The 21,114-nt window shown below is 32.9% G+C and overlaps 2 protein-coding genes and 1 long non-coding RNA gene across 3 annotated transcripts; 1 reads left to right on the top strand and 2 right to left on the bottom strand.

The window, feature by feature from the left end:
* Positions 1-510: 510 nt before the first annotated feature.
* LOC131621602 (fatty-acid-binding protein 1-like) lies at positions 511-2,029 on the bottom strand. Its single transcript, XM_058892639.1, has 4 exons — positions 1,568-2,029; positions 1,194-1,443; positions 923-1,014; positions 511-728 (listed from the first exon to the last, which is right to left on the bottom strand). The coding sequence occupies exons 1-4, from the start codon at positions 1,926-1,928 to the stop codon at positions 592-594; spliced, it is 840 nt and encodes a 279-aa protein (XP_058748622.1). The 5' UTR covers positions 1,929-2,029; the 3' UTR covers positions 511-591.
* Positions 2,030-8,324: 6,295 nt separating this feature from the next.
* Positions 8,325-9,014, top strand: LOC131621657 (uncharacterized). Its single transcript, XM_058892685.1, has 2 exons — positions 8,325-8,388; positions 8,527-9,014. The coding sequence occupies exons 1-2, from the start codon at positions 8,325-8,327 to the stop codon at positions 9,012-9,014; spliced, it is 552 nt and encodes a 183-aa protein (XP_058748668.1).
* A 7,409-nt stretch (positions 9,015-16,423) lies between these two features.
* On the bottom strand, positions 16,424-20,070 carry LOC131621601 (uncharacterized). The gene is made up of 6 exons (XR_009289635.1): positions 19,768-20,070; positions 18,804-18,894; positions 18,108-18,193; positions 16,978-17,142; positions 16,601-16,881; positions 16,424-16,508 (listed from the first exon to the last, which is right to left on the bottom strand). It is a non-coding gene; the product is annotated as an uncharacterized LOC131621601 (long non-coding RNA).
* Between the last annotated feature and the right edge of the window lie 1,044 nt (positions 20,071-21,114).

Raw genomic sequence — 21,114 nt, 5'->3', positions numbered from 1 at the left:
AGTACATCATTGTTACTCCATTGGTGTATGACCAACGAAGCTCGATCAATTTGTGAATGTCTTTTCCTCTCTTGCGTTCTCCTCCTTATATAGCAATTTTGGTCCACCTTACAGGAAAACTCATTAGAGGTCACTCAATGCCATTGATCTTCATTGTTATAACCTCTTAATGATGATTGGGAATCATGCTTGATTGTCCCATATCCCAGGTCATGATATCCTCCATTAGTAATAAATGTCTTCTCAATCATATCTTCATTAGATATTGACCTATGCCAGAATAGGGTTGGCATAACCAAATATTGACCCATTAGTTATTTCAGCCCGGTCATGCTCTTGTGGACAAATTACTTCGAGCAGGGAGAACTCTGCTGGATAAATCATTTTATCCCGGTCATTCTCAAAAAAGTTGCAAGCATAAGAGATAGTAATGAGATATGAATAAATTCATGGTATAGCAATCTCGAAGCGCAAGGGATACATCAACAAGATTGAATAACTTACACGATATCAAACAAAACTTACTAGAGGCATGGAATTAACAAGGATTGAACCCGTGTCTTACATTACAGAAGATTTTTATTTAGCAGTCTATTGGAGATAAGAAGCCATATTGAGCTCTATTTCTTCTTTGGCCTGTTTATCAAACGATTCCTCGCCAACATATAGATCTAGGACTGATCTACATAGGAGTTTACTCTGGATGCTTCCCACTTCTTGTCCGTCAACTACAACAACCAGGACAAAATTAACATCAAAGACTCTTGTTGCAATGTATAACAAGAATAGTATCAAGCATAAGCGACTAAGTGCTCTAAAGATTGGCATGGTTCATGAAGCGCAAAAAAGACTATACATACACTGCATTATAATTCTGAAAATTGAGAAGATGAAAATGCAAACACGGGGAAGGATATCTTACTCGTTGTACGAAGAACATGGCCCTTCTCCCTTACGAGATGAATTACAGACCCGCGAGGTATTTTGATTTCATCACTAAACTGTGAAGTAAACCTACATCAAAGCATCGCAGTCAAGTATAACCACAATACACAACATGAAATCTTCAATCCAATTAGATTCAAATACGATTTAACAAAGCATCTTACAAAGAAACTAAACAATCGGAATAAAATTTACAACGGTTTATTAGATCTATATACAAGTAACACAAGTTGAAGAAACTTTTTCACCTCTGAAGCAATTCCTTATTATCCGGTCCCCCATATTTTATCAGTCTGCTTCCAACAGACTCTTCAAACGCGCTACGCACCGAACGAATGCTCAATTTTCCATAAACAATCTGAAGCCTTACTGTCATATGTATATCATTCTCCAGAAGATCTTCAGTAAACTCCTTATTGCCCTTAAACTGATCCTCCGAAAATTTCCCATACTTGTCAGAAAGATATTTCTTTATTTCATCATCATCAGCATAAACACCTTCAACAAAGATCACAATTTTACCCAAATTAGAAATACAATAAAAGTTCAAATTTTTCCACATTGCACTAAATTGAAATCAATGATGAATAAGGAAGAAAACTGATTATGAAGTAACATATACCATATGCATACACATCAATGTTCTTTAAACCTAAAACGCACTTCCTCCTTAAACCAATTCCGCATAGTTTCTGAGAATCTTCTAGAATCGAAGGGAACGAGGATCCGGTCTTGGAGTCAACAACTGGAACCCCACTGTCAGCTAAACTGAGGGAGCCCCAAAGAGGCAGGGAATTGTTTGAAGAGAGGAACGAATTCAATGCATTCTGGAGAAAGAGGCGGTGGCGGTCATTGGAGGAGACGGCGATGACTGCGGCGGTGGCTCCGGCGGTGGCAGCCGCGGCAGCGAATTTGGAGAAAGGACGTGGGGATTGAGGGGGTTTGGGGTTGGGGAAGATGAAAGGGAAGCGCAGTGAAGCCATGTTTGTTTCGGAAGTTTCGATGTGTTACAGAGTTGGAAGACATGTTACACTGGAAAAATACTGACAATAAAAACAGTTGTCAGTTTCCCAATACATTCTAGTTCACGAGAATTAAAACTTGGTCAAAAAATAATTTAAACAATGAGAGAATAAAACCACCTAGAAAATTTCTTTACCCACCTCCGTATGGGGTCACCCCAGTGAAATTCTCCATTTGCCCCTACTTTAGAGATGCATTTCTGAAGTAATTTTTTTAAAGATTTTTTTAGACTTCGGAAATACATTTCCGAAAACACCAAAAAATTGGTGTTTTCGGAGATGCATTTTCGAAATGCATGAAAATTCAAAAAATACGTTGTTTTTTACAATCAGGTAATATTTCGGAAGTTCATTTCCGAAAATAAATCTGCATATATAATTTTCCCTCCTTCACTATTTCATCATTTTTCTCCAAAACTCCTCCAAACCCTCTCCAAAACTCAATCAATCTCAATCCATTTTTCGTCTCAAAATCAAGTTTCAAACCGTTGATCACATTAAAGGGAGCATAGAAAGCTACAATTTGAGGTAAACATCTCTCATTTCATCCCCTATTTCACTACATTGATTGAAGAAAATTGTGCTGAAAACTGCGATGGTTCGGAAGTACATTTCCGAAATAAGTTACCTAACAAATTTCGGAAATGTACTTCCGAAATAAGCCCTGGCGGTAAAAAAATAGTTTTGGCCAATTTTGCTAATTTTTGCATATGTTAGGTATGGTGCATCCGGACAACATTGGCAACGATGACGTAGTCGTTTCGGAAATGATCGGAGCTTCGGTAGTCGTGAACAATTGCTTGATCGATGCGGTTGATGTACGACAACAATTTACAAATGATCAGAGCTTCGGTAGTTGTGAACAATTGCTTGATTGGGTTCGTAACGAAGCTAGTAAACTTGGATTTGGAATTGTTATTTTAAGGTCCGACAATGGAAATAGTAGACGGAAAGCTTTTGTCGTTTTGAATTGTGAGCGGGGTGGGAGTTATGTACAAACAAACCGGGTGTTAAAACACGATGACACGGGATCGAGAAAGTGTGGGTGTCCGTTTAAGTTGCGCGTGACTCGGAGGGTTGATGATTTGTGGCGTTTAAGCGTCATTTGTGGAATTCATAATCATGCCTTGGATGCCAAGTTACACGGGCATCCAATGGCGTGTCGTTTGTCCCGCGAAGAGAAGAATGTGATTTCGGATTTAACGATAGTCAAAGTGGCGCCTCGCAACATACTTGCCGATTTGAAGCGGAAAAAACCGGATAGCGTTTCAAATATCAAGCAAGTTTACAATGAACGACGCAATCTTAAAGTCTTGAAAATGGGCCATCGGTCGGAAATGCAACAACTTTAGATTTAGGCGCCACCGATTGGTTCGGCGAATTTTAGTTTTTACCGGGCTGTTTTTTGTTTGTAATGACTGGTGTGTGTCTTTTTTGTATGTATTATCGTTTACCATGTAAAATCGGACTGATTCAATACATATATAATATAAGTATGTTTTATGTTGCCATTGCCTATTTTATGCCTATTTTGTATGCTTTTGGTATTGTGAACACAAAACAGAATGCAATGCACAAAATGCAAAATTCACCTCTGTTTCTGCATAATTCGGAAATGAACTTTCGAAATATACATGTTTTCAGACCAATTTCGGAAGTTCATTTCCGAAACTTCCACTGAATGCAGGATAAGGATTGTTAGGCCATTATTACTCCAATAAGTCTATAAATACAACACACTCTTCTTCATCCTCTTCACACCACAAAACACAAATGACACAAACCTACCCCCACCTAGCATTCGTCTACTTCACCAGTGGCTACCTGATGTCGTTCCAATTCCGCTTCTCGCGCGACACGCCGTTTGCAGACTTGATAACGTCGCTCAACACGCTATTGCAATATCTGGAAAATCGAAAGGTTGTCAAGCTCGAGAACCGCTCGCCATCGCTTAACGACGACGGAGACGTTGAGTTCACACCTTTTGAGATCAAGAACGACGAAGATTTAGCGGTTTTATGAACAACTTTCGACCAATTTTCTTCGAAGGGTTCGATCGAGTTGGATGCGAAACTTCAAAGATCGGGGGCCGACGTTATCAAAATGTTGACTCATCCTCACCTACCCGTGTTTAACAATATGTAACTTTAATCTTATGTAACGTGATCGATGTAATCTTCATCCGTTAAATAAATCGAGTCCTCGTTGTTTGTTATTTTTCTTCTATTCAGACCTTATTTCAGAAGTACATTTCCGAATTCACCTATTTTCTGGAAAAAAATATTATTTCGGATGTACATTTCCGAAATCAGTTTTTTTCATAAAAAAAAAACACGTTTTTTTCGGAAATACATTTCCGAAACCACCTTTTTTTTCAAAAAAAACACGTTTTCAAAAATGCATTTCCGAAACAGGGGGTATTTTGGAGATTTCACCGGGGTGACCAAGAAAGTAAGGAGGTGGGTAAAGAAAATTCCAAGTACCTAATATGCAACAAAATTTTGTTATATTAAATTCAACATCTAAAGAGTGTGAGTAGGAAAGAAAGTTGGTTGTTACTTGTTAGTGTGTCAATTTTTACGGAGAGTGTCCTAAAAAAATATTCTTTTTTTATTTATGAATATGTATGTACTTATAGATTGAGTTAGATCGAATTTGATCTAATTAGTTAATTAATGTTTGTGAAGAATTAGAGTTAAAAATGTTGGGTGAGAATATGGTCACAAAAAGTTTAGAAGGGGAGATTGAATATATCTATCTTTAATAAGATAATTTCAAAAACATTTTAAGTTCTATAAAACGAAATTAGAGATTTTAAAATACGTGGAAACAAATCACCACACAAAGATAACTTGGAAGCATCTCAATAAATTAATCTAATAAGAATGCTATAAGATATCACTAAACGAATGATTATTTCTATTGTAAATCAATTACAAGATAACCAAAGCCTTAAAAACTTTACATATAAGATCATTCAAAACATAATTGGATTTATGATTATCCAATAAGTTTGATGCATCGCAAATTTAAGCTTACATAGTAAATCCCTATAAGCAAGATCTAACTTAAATGACATACAAATGATGCAATGATGCAATAACTATAGTAATGAATGCAGAAAATTAAAGGAGATAAGGGAAGAAAAAAATGATACATAGATATATATAATGATTCGTTGTTAGTTCTCGCTTTGCCTATTCCACTATTCAATGGTATTAAGACCATAAAAAAATAATCATGATCTTCCACTATTTCATAAGTTTGATACAAGCATTTTGATTACAATGAAATATCACGCGGTAATTTCCTCTGTAGATGCATATACTCAAACTGCTAACAAAAACAAGATCCTCAATTATCTTGATCCAATAACCTTGTTATCCACAACAACTTACTCCAAGTCTTCGTATGTGACAATCTACCTTGATCCCACTGATTTCTTGTCTGAGCGATTGCCATTAGTCATGCGTTCAACTGGACAAATCTCAACTTCGTCTTACAAACAGTCTTTACCATACTTCACCAAAGTCTTCCATGGAGTATAGTGAAACTCTTATCTTGATATATAACACAACGTCCAACACTTATTTAAAAAACTAGATTATATAGTAGAACTAGTTCTCTTCTTCTTCTTTGGTTCCACAAACTTGTTTTCATACACCTTCCTTCCAAATTTTCCCAAATAGTAGTAAACACCATTTGAATTGCAGTAATGCCTCGTCATGTGGAGACAACAAATTTTTCCATAATTTTTGGAGCTTCCACCAAATCAACTTCCTTAGATACAATACCATTCAACTCAAAAATTAACTGAACAAAAGAATTAGAAAGACCTTTTTGGATTATCCTTGTAATGAAACATCCTCTCAATGGTAAACTTCACCCAATTGATGTCGTTGCAATGGAGAAGTTTCCACATCGAATACAAATCAAATTTATCATCCCTAACCGAATTACGTGGCTTTTGGTAGAAAGACTTTGACTATTATCTAATAAAGGATTCTTATTTCAAATTTAACTTGGCTTATGTGAAAGTTAATCATGTCAAGATGATCACCAAAAATAGACTTAGAAATAGATTGCACAAAAGATGTCTTATCATATTGTGATAATTTTGCAACGCATGCACTCATACCAACATACTTCAAATCAAAGTGAGCAGTGGAATTATTGTAATCAAACTTAATTACACGGTCTTTAAATATACTTGTTAAAGTAGTAGGATCTAACTCTAGGTTTCAGTAGAAAGCTTTGACGTGATCTGGATTGAATATCTTGTTCAACCCGATAAACTTTAGCAAACTATGTTTGGCGAAAGGTTGAAGAAATTTCACTTTTAAATCAATTTCAACACGCTTGTCAACATAGTACTCCGACTTAATCGGATTGTTCAGAAACTTTTCTGCAAACACATTCATATTTTATTCAGGTATCATATGGTTGATCTTGTTGTAGATGGCAGGAAGTGTATGATTCCGAGTGGAAGACTTTTTGCAAGCATTTTGAGCATCTGAACTTTGTTTAGACTCTTACATCTTTGTTCTAGGCCTCTTTGGACAAGGAGCAATGAGAGATGTAGAGCTTTATATTATCTTGAATTTTCCTTTGTTAGATGAAGTTGAATGCATGGGGAATGGAGGAGATAACACAAATTGAACTTGTTGATGAAAGAAGAGGTTGGGGCCAAAAGGGTTTTGATGAGATATGATGAAATGTGATGACGATTGATAATGGATGAATGATATTAAATGATTGATAATGAAGAGGTGATTTTCAAACATGGGTTTTAAATGAGAGTGTGAGTGTTTTGAAAGAAATTTGAAAAGAGTTATGATGAAATGAAATGAGTGGGAAAAAATAGGCTTTGAAACATGTTAAAGCAAGTGTGACCTTCGGTTTCATGTTTGAATCATGTATTAAAAATTTAAAGACAAAGAACTATGATTTGAATCATGTACAAGTACTGGCTCAAATCAATTTTGACAGCCCCAAATCTAAAAAAATTTAAACTTTGTGTTTTGAATTAGGTTATATTTGTGACTCGAATCATGAAGAAAATTTTTGAAAATATTTAATGGATGAAAAAGATTTAATTGAATGCAAAAAGGATTTTAATGGAAGACACCTTTAATGAAAATGCCAAAAAATACTTTTAATGTATGAACTAATGAATAATGCAAATGTAAAAACTATGCACGGACAAAATAAAATATAATCGATGCATGAGATAATTGAATGAACAAAACATGAAATGCACAAACATGTCACACACACATATTTCAAACAAACAATACACTTAAGCAAAGAAATAGTTACAAACATGTATACAACAAAGAGAACAGAGGAGGGTTGAAACAATCATATTAATTTAGACGACCTGGGCTTCATTTGTTGCACACGAAAATGATTAGTAATCAACAACAAGAATAACATAAGCTAAAGTACAATCAATAATAAATGAATTGGATACAGCTCTTCTTGCACGTATGAAAGTCACAATCAGAGTCTCCTTCATAAGAACTTGTACGATGAATGTTCTAATTATTTTTTATTGGCATATATTGACAATCTCAGGTAATTGATTCAACTCTTTGACGATTATCAGCACTTCAAGGAACACCTTGTAACCCTTGAATCTTTTGTAATTGTTGAGAACCCAGAGAATATTTCCAAATGTCACAAATTGTCTTCATCTTCTTTTTACGATAACCTTGGAATAATAGGTCACTAGAAGACTTTTTTGCTTATTTCTTTAATCTCCCAAAAACTTCAAGCATGTTTACATATGAATGCATATCCATCTTTAAGTAGGATTAATCAAGAACAAAATTTGAGAGATAGTGTCAGGTTTTCGCACTGCATATACCTCAAAATTTCGTCAGTTTAATTATGGATGAATCAAAACTTAAAGAATATCTTAAATATAATTGATAATTGAAGGAAATACAAATAAGTTTTTACTTTAAGTTAATATATGTAATGCATGCAATGAATGATCAGACATTAGGAAATCTATGTAATATTATTGGGATTCATTGAATCACATAAGCTTCTGAATAAATAAAAAACTCATACGATCAAAAAGGAACCATGTCCTCAACTTTTGGAGTCTCAAGACTTTGATCAAAAGCCTCGCTCTAATACCAATTGTTGGATGATAACATGGAATCAAAAGGTCTAGAAAAGAGGTTGAATATACCTATCCTTAACAAGACAATTTCAAAAACATTTTAGGTTCCATAAAACGAAATCAATGATTTTAAAATACGCAGAAGCAAAACACAATACCAAGAGAGTTTGGAAACATCTCAATGAATTAATCCAATAATAATACTACAAGATATCATTAAAGGCATGATTCCTTCTAATGCAAATCAATTACGAGATTTGCTTAGAGCTTATGTTTTGGAGCATGAAGGTTATTGGGACAATTACTTGTCATTAATCGAGTTTACCTATAATAATAATTTACATTCTAGTATTGGAATGACATTGTTTGAGGCTTTGTATGATGGGTGGCATAGGACACCTTAATGTTGGTATGATTCTAGTGAAGGTGCGGTGCTTGGACCTGAGATCGTTCAACAGTCTGTTGAGAAGATTAAGATGATTCAAGAGAAGATGAAAGCATCGCACAATATAAAGAAGAGTTATCACGATAACCTAACAAAAATTCTTGAGTTTCAAAAGGATAATCATGTGTTATTGAGAGTCACTCTGGTGACTGATGTTGGACGTGCATTGAAGTCTAAAAAACTCACGTCTTGTTTCATCGGTCCTTATCAGATTCTAAAAAGAGTAGGAGAAGTGGCCTACAAAGTTGCTTTACTACTGTCTCTTTCGAATCTTCACTATGTGTTTCATGTGTCTCAACTTCAGAAGTGTGTTGCAAATTTGTCTCATGTGATTCAAATGAATGATGTGCAAGTGATAGATAACTTGACTGTGGAAGCATCGCCATTGCAAATTGATGATCGAGAGGTGAAACACTCGAGAGAAAAAGAGATTGTGCTGGTGAAGGTAGTGTGGAGAAGACCTGCCTGAGGAAGCACGACATGTGAGCTGGAGAGTCAGATGAAAGAATTATATCCAGAGTTGTTTCATTTAGGGTATTTCAAGGACGAAAAATCTCTAAGTGGGAGAAAGTTATAACACCCTGAACTTTCAATTAATAATTTGATTGAATTTATAAATTTTTTATTTTATTTATTTTGGGATAAAATGCTTTATGTGATTTAATTGGTGTTTACGAGGTTTTATTGAGATTTATGAAAGTATTATTTAAGTAAAATAATAGAAAATGATAAATTTGTAAGAGATTGGATGGAAATTGGAATTTATTAAAAAAAAAAAGGATAAAATGGTGCTGATTAGAAAGGAGTTAAGGCCAAGGTGTAATTATTAAATTCAAAAATTAGGTTTATTATTAAAAAGGGATTAATGGAGCTTATTTGAGTCAGTACATGAATTGAAAATTAGAAGAGTGAGCTTTTGTGAGAAAGAGCAAGAATGAGGGTTAAAGAAGTGAAGAAAGTCCGTAGCTAGAGCTTGAATTACTGCTAAATAATTAAGGTAGGGAAATTACTCTAATATTGGTGTCAAATGCATGAAGGATAGAAAGGGATCCTCACCATCCTCTAGGTTTTTCCATCTTTTACCAATGTTGATGTCTATGTGTTCTTAAAGAAAAAATCGATGATAAATATATTGTGGTTGATGTTGTTAATATGAATTTCGTGCATTGTTTTACTTATGATTTATGTGTGCGTCTGTATGTTCAAATTGATTGGATTGTTATTCATGTTTAAGGTTTTTGGTGTGATGAACATATTCTCAGATTTGAGATAAATTGATGATTTAGAGATGAAAATCAGTGGTTAATTGATGTAATAAACATAGTATGATATATATGTAATGTTTTCTATTTGGTTTAGGAGATTGGGGGTCGAAATTTAAGCTTTAATAGAGCTTCAATGGTGGAATCGTGTTCTGATTTTATTGCAGGCCTGAACGCTTTCACTTAGGAAACAGGAGCTCACTTAGGGATTTTTGCTTGGCGAAAGAGAGTCTCGCTTATCGAGACAATCAAAGGGGTAGATGGTTATGGTTTGAGATTGTCGCTTAACGAGCTATGGCTTCGCTTAGAAAGAGCTCGCCTAGCAAGCTGTATGGTCGCTTAGCGAGTGATGGCAGTGGCAAGTTGGTTGTTTTGATTTCAATTTTTTTAGCTCTGTTCATCTGCGGTTGATGTTTGTCAGTTGTTTCGACATGTTTGATGAGTTAGTTTGTTGTAATAGAATAATGATGAGTTAAACAATATTCGATATTTTTATATAATTATATAATGAGTTTATAATTATATGTGGTTGATGTTGAGACATGTAGTTCGGAGTGAGAACTACTGTGATTTCCTTATATGCTATTGTGTACGGTTTGAAGTGGACATATAGTGTCGTTGCATCTGCATGTCATGCATCATGTGTTATGTTGAAAAGTGACGAGTCGCTTAGTCAGAAGTGGGGATCGATGATGAATTTGGGTTCGAAGAGGAACCAGGTTCGAAGAAGAATCAAAGCGAGTAGATGAATGTCAGTAACACAACTTCGATGTCCATAAAATTGTACTACATGCATTAAGTCGAGAGGTTTTTTGCATTGCAAACATAAACGCATGTGATTGGTTTATTGTTATGAATAAAACGTGTGATTGATGATTGTGTTGAATATGTTACCCTTGCTATATTTTGCACCATTAATATATTTGAGCGTATTCTCACCACTCTTTTGTTTGGTTTGTGTGGTGTTCTATATGCTATGGTACAAATACTCAGGGAAAGCAATAGCTGTTGTGAGTTGGAAGATGACATTGAGGCTTTTCTTCATTTATTTATTATTTTCTGTTATTTTAATTTTCGATTGCTTTGTTCTATAACACTAGGGATGGGATCGTTGTTTATTTTAGTCTGCTTATTAGTTGTCATTGAACTAATGTTTTATTTCAATTAAAGCTAATTCCTAATTTTGAGACCATGAGAAGATGTTAGTTATTAAATGTCTTAAATTCTGATGTGATATGTTAAATGATGAAAGATGTTTATGTTAAAAATGTGTGACACTCTTTGGTAAAAAATATACTCAGTTTTATTTTATAAATTGTGCGTCGGTGTCAAGGTGTTACAATCAAAATTTTAGAAATTTAGAAAAAATTTAAAACGATGTAGAATTCAATTTTGTGCCTTTTCCATGAACCATTATCATCCTAATGCCGCGCAAACCTTCATTAATCATCTTAAAACCTATGCATATGATCATAAAGGTTTCTTAGCATATATTTAAGGAACAATTATCATAATTACCAAATACCTCTTTTATTAAAAAAATTAATACAGTCCAAATCAATTTTTTAAGTATTCCGTTCATTTTTAAAAATGTTAAAACTTTGTGCATAACCTTCAAATCATTAAAAAAAGTTTCATAATATATTATGAGCACTTCAAGTTTATATATTATTGAATTGTAACATTGTAAGGGAATATCAATCTTCATCTTGGAATTCATTCAGGATTCAAATACTTAAGATTATTCAAAATAGTATGTTGTAACTTAATCATCAAGTTTGTTGTGATAAGTTGTTTGTTGTAAAAGGTTATTTGAGTTGGTGTAATTCAAATCCTAACATATTGTTTGTTGTTTTATGAACAAGGTTATTTGAATTGGGGTCATTTAAAGTCCATGATAGTGTTGGTGTTTATGTTAGAAGATTGTAAGAGAGATCTTGGTGTGAGATTTGTACAAAGATCTAACATAGAGTAAAATCCTTCAAAGTGTGAAGGGACTAGATGTACCCTCGGTTATAATGGGAACTAGAATAATTTATTGTATTCATTTATTTTCTGCAATTTATTTTTTGCACCATTCATTCTAAGAACCATTAAAACAAATAGTTACCTCGCTTTCAAAATCCTTCAATTAGCAAAGTAAGAAAAATCCAGCGAATCTAATTCGCTCCATCTTAGATTATACTTCATGGTTACAAATTCATCTATTTAGAAAATTTAGTAGAATGTTTGAATCATATTGACGTGCTAGTGAAAACTTTGTTTTGCCTCTTTGAAGCTTTATAATGCCATTGGGTTGTGGAGGTGAGCCACTATTGTCTGTCTCATAAAAAAATTCTTTGATTTTCTTCTTTTCTCCGTGTGCTAATCTTCTCCTTGCCTCTTCATCATAACCTTCATGGTGAAATACTATAAAATTTATCGGGTTAAGATGATTTTGACTTGGGTAGGTCTTTTCCACAAATTTGCATAATCTTCATTAAAACCATACAAAATAGAAATGCATCTACAGTAAAAGTACTTAAAAACAACGAAATTGGATACTAAAACATAGTGTGAAAGACTGTCGTCAATGTCATTTAAATTAAAAAATGCATGGGAAACTTACCAAAAAAATGGATGGTGATAGACCATTAAAAATCAACCATAGTTTGAGTCAGATTGGGATTTTCGGCCCGAACTCGTCCAACTTTATTCTTAGTTACCTATGAATTTTTGTTGGGTCAGTACTTTTTTTGAGTCACTGCATCTTACTGGAGTTGAACTTAGTTAAGTGAAGTCAGAAATACATGATTAATGGTAACCAACCAACCTAGTAGAGAAATTAGCCAATACCTTTTTTTCTATATATATTATATATAAATCAACTTTTAAGATTTCAAATAATAAATTCATTAACTTGGAATTAAAAAATATTTATTCTGTATTTTTAAAAAAAAAATTGTTGATTTATAAATATCAACAACTTATTTAAATTAATGTATAAATATAAATAAATACTGTTATTAAAAACTAAATCTTAGATTAACAATGTACACCTTGAACTATCTCACCTATTCCATTTATCTCTATCCTATATGGCTTGCTGAATTCATTTGTTCATAATAACATATTTCAGTATCCACATCCACTAAATGAATAATATAAGACTAAATCTAAGCATAAGAAATACCCAAATAAGAGTGAATCACAATACACTCCATTACACTTGCATCGGAAAAAGAATCCAAAAAGATAAAAAAGATATGAGATTTGTTTTTTTTTTTGTAAGCAAGGATTTAATATAAGGGAGAACTAAGAGTTCTTCAACCTTTTTACTCATAAAATCAGAAAAAATCGGTCAAAAAAGAAATTACAAACTAATTCGGTCTACGATAAAAAACCCATCGGGTCTTTGCAAAAATCATAAAGACAACAATTGGGGTGAGTAATTTCCCCACAAAAGGATCACCTCCAAACCAACAATTTAATATTCCAAATCATGTTGTTAATGCTCCAACCCTCATTCCGGAAACAAATGCCATTTCTAGTCAACCGTATAACCCAAGAAGTAGCAAGCCAAAAAACACCCAATTTGCCATCTTTTAACTTTTTTACACGACAAATTGAGTACCATCTCATAAAATGCGGAAGACACTCATCCTCCTCCATGACCAAAAAACCTACCCAAGAGGCTATCTCCCTCCAAACTTTCTTAATCATAAAACAATTTAAAAAAGTATGGCTCCTATTTTCTAAGTGAAATCACAAAAGACACACTTAATATTTGCCAAAGGAAAATTAATACCTCGAAAAATCAAGAGATCCTTGGAAAGAAGTCTATCCACAAAAAGCCTCCATCCAAAAGCTTTAATCTTGAAAGGTATTGATAAATTCTAAATAATATCCAAAGCCACATCACACCTATTAGGAGGTTTGAACGGAAGACAAAAAGAAGCATAATGAGCATAACACGATGACACCGAAAACCCCCTCTCCAAAGCAAGAGACCACGACACCTCGTCCTTTAATTCCGCCATACCCCCAAAAAGCTCCAAACAAGCCCGCAACTCCAAATAGAGGGGCAAAAGATTCGGTTCTTCCAACATCGCCAAGGGAATGCCCAAATCGCTCCACATCCACACACCATCACACCACCCACCCATTTCCGTCACTGAAACCTTCTTAAAAGAAGATGCCAAATAAAGATTCGGGTAAGCATGTTTTAAAATGGAATCCTCTCGTCAATTAGCTTTCCAAAAGAGAATGTTAAAACCATTGCTAACTTTAAAGCCACAAAAAGAGACAATAGGATCCAAATTCACAATACTCTCAATCTTTAATAAATCACTCCACCAAAAGGAAGAAGAATTATTAGAAACTCTTCCACACAAGACAAGGGTAGACAAATCACCATAACGAGCTTTCAAAATATCATACCACAACATTTTTTGGACTTGAAGAATTCTCCATCTCCACTTATTTAGGAGGGATAAATTAAAATCCGCTACATTTTTAATATTTAGACCCCCTTCAAAAAAGGTAAAGTGACAACATTCCAACTAACCCAATGGATCTTTCTCCTCTCCTCCGCTCCTCCCCATGAAAAATTAATTTGAAGACTTGTAAATTTTTTAATAACTTTTGCCGACATCTTGAAGAAAGACATTGTGAAAATAGTGAGGGAACTCAAAATAGATTTCAAGAGAGTTATCCTACCTCCAAGATTGAACAATCGATTCTTCCATCCCAATAAACGATTCTTCCGCTTGATTGATACATTCTAATATAATTATAAATGTGTTTAAATCTAAACCGGATCAAATTAAAACTACAAACTTTTAAAAACAACTGAAAAATAAAAAATAATTAAAAATTATGAATATCTTTTTTGTAAAAGCCATTTAAATTGGATCCGATTTTAAATTCATTTAATTGTTCGAAAAATAATTTTAAATTCAATTTTTAAAATGAGATTAAGGTATTGCACTTGTGTAAAATAATTTTACACCATATTCTAATAAAATTTATCATTCAATCATATTATATCACTAATTTAAAATATTAATATAAGATTGAAAATTCATTTTAGTTCTTCACAAAAATTATAGAATTCAAATTAGAGTATGTTTGGTAAGACATATTTTTGAGCTTGTAGCTTATAAGCTCAAATGATAATTTAGACCCGTTTGGTAATGTTTTTTCATGATAAGCTTGTAGCTTATTTTGCTAGCTTATCGTTTATTTTTCATACGTTATTTCAAATAGCGTTTTACCTTTTTTTAATCCTCATTATTTTAACAAAAGTCCACTTTTATGCTTTATAATTTATTTTAGTTAAAAATGAAATTATTATGTATTAAATATCTTTTTGTCATTTTATATTTATAAGTTAGTTGAACCGCTAATTTTACCAAAAATTTCAATTAACTTATTAGCTATAAGCTATCAATCATCAGCCATAGCCATAAGCTATAAGCTATCTGCTAACTTATCAATCAACCGCTATTTTACCAAATAGACTCTTAATTCCCCTAAGAAAAAAAGTTTATTTAATCCCTTGCAAAATTTAACTAAGCCATGTTAGTTCCTCTCTTAATATATTTCTCAAATGAGTTTTTTTTCCTACTTTTGAACCATCACTACAACATTTTAACTATACGACAACGATAGAAAAGTGTTGCGAAATCTAAAAAAACCGTTGCCTTTAGCTATAAGAACGGTTTTTATGCCGTGCCCGACTGAGGCGTTGCTGAATCTTTTCGCAACGGTTTTTTACCCAATGACAACGCCCTTGAAATTACCGTTGTTTTAATTTTCTTTAGAGAACGGTTCTCAACAGCAACGGTTCGGCACCGTTTTGAGATTAAAACCGTTGCAAGTGATGTATTTGTAGGAAGGGTTGATTTATTTAATACAACAACGGTTTTTAGTCGTAGTGTATTTTAAACCGTTTTGATAGGCATCCATCTAAATTTCTTCTTCAATGGCTGCAACAACGCTTTCTGACCGTTGCAACAAATGATTTGTTTTAATAAATATAAAATCAATTTATTTATAAACTTGGTAATTAACGTCAATCACCATTCACAATTTTTTTATATAATAATATTCATATACAAATTTTATTATGATCTTACATTTTAGAAAAATTACATAACAAAATAAAATATTCAATATACATATCATAATGTAAATCATTTTTAATAATCAAAATAACATCTTTAATCCATAAAAATAAACTAAAAACATCTACATCTCTACATCTAAGTATTTTTATCTTCGAATGACTGAAAAACCTTCATTGATATCATCATTCGGGATCCACAAAATAAAAATAATATAATTGAAATAAGATAATAATTCGAAAGCTCTAAAGTTATAATGTAAAGCATAAATCAGTTCAATCTCTATGGTTTCGAGACTCAAATCTCAATGGATAACAAGAAGATGGTTGGTCTGCAAGTAATTCATTCCCTTGGCCTAACAAGACGGCAGGAGATTCAGATCAAATATATGAACCTCTTCGAATGAGGGCCAATAATGATCTAGTTGATAGTCTTTTATTACAAGAGGTGCTTCACTTGGGATGAAGGTGTACTGAAGTATTCTTTCTCCAAATTTTGTTCTCCAAATTTTCTCTAAATTGCAAAAAATCGAAACGAAAGTAGATTGTACAGCATTTAGATTAATCCCATATGTCACAGCCAATCCCACAATGCCTTCACAAAAACAAAATTAATGTTTTAAGCCTAATGTCATTACGAGTGAGTATGATTAGTTAATGTATACAAATTAAAATAGAAAGACTCACGAGGACCGACTATTGAACTTGGAAGAGATACCAAGAAAACCAAGCTGAAAGCAAATATGGTAGAGGATAAAAGATCCAATATGAAACTCAACCACTTCATCACACTGGTGCTGTATAATTTAGGTTGTGAGTATTTGTCTATCAATTGCATATTTGTTTTCTTGCTCAAAACAGCTTATGGTTGTTGATCCAGAAATTGTTTCGGAAAAATGTTGTATAACTGGAGCTTGACATGTACCAGTTAATCGCGTCAATTCCCGTGTTGATGCTGAGTAGTATCACTGCATAATATGACATATTTATTTACAATGGTACTTTAGTAAATGAAACGAATTTTATGGTAAAAGTTAGTACACTCAATGATTTAGAGGGAGTACCTGGTAGCATATGCAAGCAGCCATGACAGGAATCAATACTATGAACACCTGCCATGCAGCTTGAGACATCACAACAATAATTCCCAAGAGCTGAACCAGATTGTAGGTCAATCCTCACACTAGATTTGAAATATTCATATCTACTGTACTTTGGTCTGTCAAAGCCTAAAACAAACCAGTAAAATTAAAATTTAGATAAGCAACAAATACTGTAGTGACTGTGAATCTGTAACTGCATTATGTATTTACTACAGCGAATCTGTTTCTGCAATGATGAGGTAAAAAACTAGTTTCTTCAAAATAAACAAGCAAACCAAAGAATTATCGACATGTCAAATACTAAATACCATTAAACATAGACATAATTTCAAGAAAATCCCCATAATCCTTAATCAATTTTTTTCATTAGATATCTTGAAGAACTTAAAGAAAATAATTTTAAAACAGCTTAGACCATTTACAATGGGGGTGTTGAAAAAATTATTCAATAGTTGAATGTCTACAATGGTTTGTTGAATGAGGTGTTTAATGTGATGTGGATTAATTGGTGTTGAAAAGATTCAACATGTTGAATGAGAAAAAAGTGGGGCCACATGCAACACTTTACACAATTTTATTGGTTGTTGTGATTATTTAGATTTTATTTTCTTTTAATCATTTAAAATTAATTATTTCATAGTAAATAAATTTTTTATTTATTTTTATTTTTATCAAAATTCATTATTTTTTTTCCTCTATAAATAGAGACTTGGTTCATTTGATTTGGACTCATAAAAAAAAATTCACTTTTAATTGATAATAGATATTAATATATAATCATAAAAACAAAACTTTAAAAGAAAATAAGAATATGATGTGGGGTAGGGTGTTGAATTTTATTAAACAAAACCATTGTAGTGAAAAAAAATTGAATAGGTGTTGAATTATTAGGTGGAAGAGAGAGAAGATGATGTGGAAGATAAAAAGTGAAAAAGTAGGGTGTTGAATAATGTAACCATTGTACATAGTCTTATGAATGTGTAATAAGAAGGTTCCATAAGATTAATAAAAAATTCCTACAAGTTTTTATGCTAGCATATATAAATTTTAATAAGTCAGTCTAAACAAACTTCAATGACATGTTTACTTACCTGATAAAGTTCCAAAAACTGCAACAAGCTTCCAAACAAGAGTGCAGTAATACAATTAAGGTCATTTGTGTCCCATCTCTTCAAACCTGTGATGAAGCTAAAACTATTATCATGTAAACTAAAAACTAATCTACTTAAACTAAATTACTAAAAATGATACATTGAACAGTTTGTACATAAGCAACTTAACTCTATAAATGTCGGACCTAAGTCACATATCAAACAAATTAATGGTCAAGTACATTTATTTAAAACATAAACCAGATTTACAGAGCAATCACTCATAAGTCTCTCACCTTGGTAGGCTTTAAATGGACTATAAACCAAATTCATAATAGTTTACACAAAAAGGACTATAAAGGGGTCCCACTATGAATCATCAAAAAGGAAATATCACAAGAGTTCTAGTGGTAGAAACATATGCTTTATTCCTCACATTTACCAATGCTTATGAATAATATATGTGGTTATGGAGTATGGGATTAAACTGATTTTTTTTATTAGCTTTTGATATCTTAAGTTTGACCATTTACACAAGGAAAATATAAACCTCAAAAAACTCAAACTTCATCTTGGGGGAGCCTTTGTGTTTGAGTGGTTACTTATCATTGAAATTAACTGAAACGTAAGAAAAAGATGGCACCTTATCAAACACAAACGTAAGTAATTTATAAAGTCAAATGTCAAATACTTTACCCAAAAATCTTGTCCAATAACTAGCCAAGATGTTGTCCTGCTACTAATGAAATTGCTTCAAATCAAGTTGTGAATCATCATGAAATCGTTCCTGTGATTTGAAAGAAACAAGTTAGTTTTATAAATATAGATATTATAACACAATTTGATGTTACTTTGTGAGTGTCCTGATCAATTAATTAAGTGACCAATTAGCTCAAGTAAGATTGTCCTAACTATTGAGAGAACTCTGTTTGTGTTCTTCACATCTTACTTTATGTTCTTTTTAACCATTGCACCATCGCTGCGGTTCTTGCCATTATCACTTATATTTCTTTTTACGCCATCACCGCACCGTACCTTGCTTGGTTATTGTTTTTGTTTTCATCAAACTCTTCTTACATTTTTGTCCTCTTGAAAAGTCTCTCTATCACCATTCAACACTTGCATCATCACTACCAGCCCTCAGTTTTACGTCACCTCTAGATTTGAACTAAGGAACCATTTACCTTCACCTTTAGATTTGTGATAGAAAACCAAGAATTGTACTCTATTCACAAACTTTCTCTTAAATCAAATTCAGATTCTCTACCAGATGATGTTGTCTCTATGGTTGGGGGCTTCTCCAACAAACCATCACCTTTACCTAATCCTCTAACTATAATTGTCATTACAAAGTCATAAGAGTGAGTGAAATAATGTAATGTTTATCACCCGATGTAAAGACAAAAAGTAATACCAAAATTCAAGCAAGACATGCACACAAAAAACTCACATGAGAACTCTAAATCCTCATTTCACATACATTAAGCATCTTGAAAGTTGGATAACATTATACCTTTCAGTAAGATTTGAATTTAAAATTCAAGATATGCACTTCCAGCAAAGATGAAATGTACTCTTGGAAACAGTTTGATAACTCATTAATGAAAATAGTTATATATAATGCCAATTGCAAGTAACATATAAGCAAGATGAAACTAACCTGTACTTGATGGTTCACGAGTAGTCTCGCGGTATCTTCTATGTGCATGTCTGCGAAGCAACATTCCTACTTTCCTTTAACAACAGAACACACCAAATTCAGATTTATTTTCATCTTCTGTAGCAGCAACAATCGATGTGTTTGTTTCTTTTGGCGTTTGAATGCCCCGTCACTTTGAGACCCTCCGTGTTTTATAATGACAAGCGTATTTAGCCCTGTTAAATTCAATGAAAACATAAAGACACAAAACCGTGTATGACATGAACAACCAATATAATTAAAACAATGAATCATCTTTTAAGATTTAAAATAAATACAGATAGCAATACCAAAACAAACAACTAAAACATGACATAATATAAGTGAAAAAATTGAATTATCCTTTTAGATTTAAAAAGAATAGAGAGAAATACCAAAACAAACCATGAAAACATAAGATACAAAAGATCTGGTACCTTCAACATGCCTAAAACATTTTAAACCTTAAAAGTTAAGGAAAATAAATGGGTTTGTGAGTTTGAGAAGAAGCAATTGAATGAAAGGTTGGTGATAGAGAGATTGTGCGATGCTCCGTCAAACCTATCTGCGTGAAGCTGAGGATCTTTGCTGCTCCATCAAACCTACGTAAAACCGTAGATCTGTGTTGCTCCGTCAAGCCCGCGTGTAGCCGACAATCTCTGCTGCTCCATTAACCAACAAAATTTTGTCACTCAAAGGTTGGTGATAGGGATATTTTAGCCGATAAACCTTACGGTTTTCACAAATTTTCTTCACAATGAAAACACAGTGACGAAATTAAGACGCGGATTTTGGGGAATTTCTGATTTTAGGATGAAATTGAGTTTAGGGTTTGGAAATTTTAGGGGATATGGGAGGGATGTTTCAATATGGAGGGAAGAAAATTTAATTTGTCGTAATTTTTGAGAGTTTTGATACACTGATATTGACCAATTGGGAGGGAAGACTAAGAGCTTCTCTTGTTTTAGCGGTAGACTGAAAAATTTCACAGATATATAGGAACAATTTTATTAGTTTTTTAATGAAATATACTAATAGTATAAGAGAACGGCCTTATTTATATATATTTATATATATTATATTAAAATAAATGAAAATTATATGATAACGGTTTCTACGCGTTGCCAAATTAAATAGTATAAGACCGTTCTCCTTCTCATCTTAACGAATGGTTATTGACCGTTGTTTAATATTTTTAAAAAATATATATGCTACTACAACGGTTAATAAATTTTGTTGTATATTAAACTCTATGAGAACGGTTTTTTTACCTTCTAAAAGTTAGGCGTTGCCGTAGAGTCAAAATGTTGAAGTGCATGATTGTACGGT

The sequence above is a fragment of the Vicia villosa genome, unplaced genomic scaffold (genome assembly GCF_029867415.1).
Source record: "Vicia villosa cultivar HV-30 ecotype Madison, WI unplaced genomic scaffold, Vvil1.0 ctg.000010F_1_1, whole genome shotgun sequence".
NCBI lineage: Eukaryota > Viridiplantae > Streptophyta > Magnoliopsida > Fabales > Fabaceae > Vicia > Vicia villosa.
The sequence above is the reverse complement of the archived record's forward strand: the minus strand, read 5'-3'. Positions and strand labels throughout refer to the sequence as shown.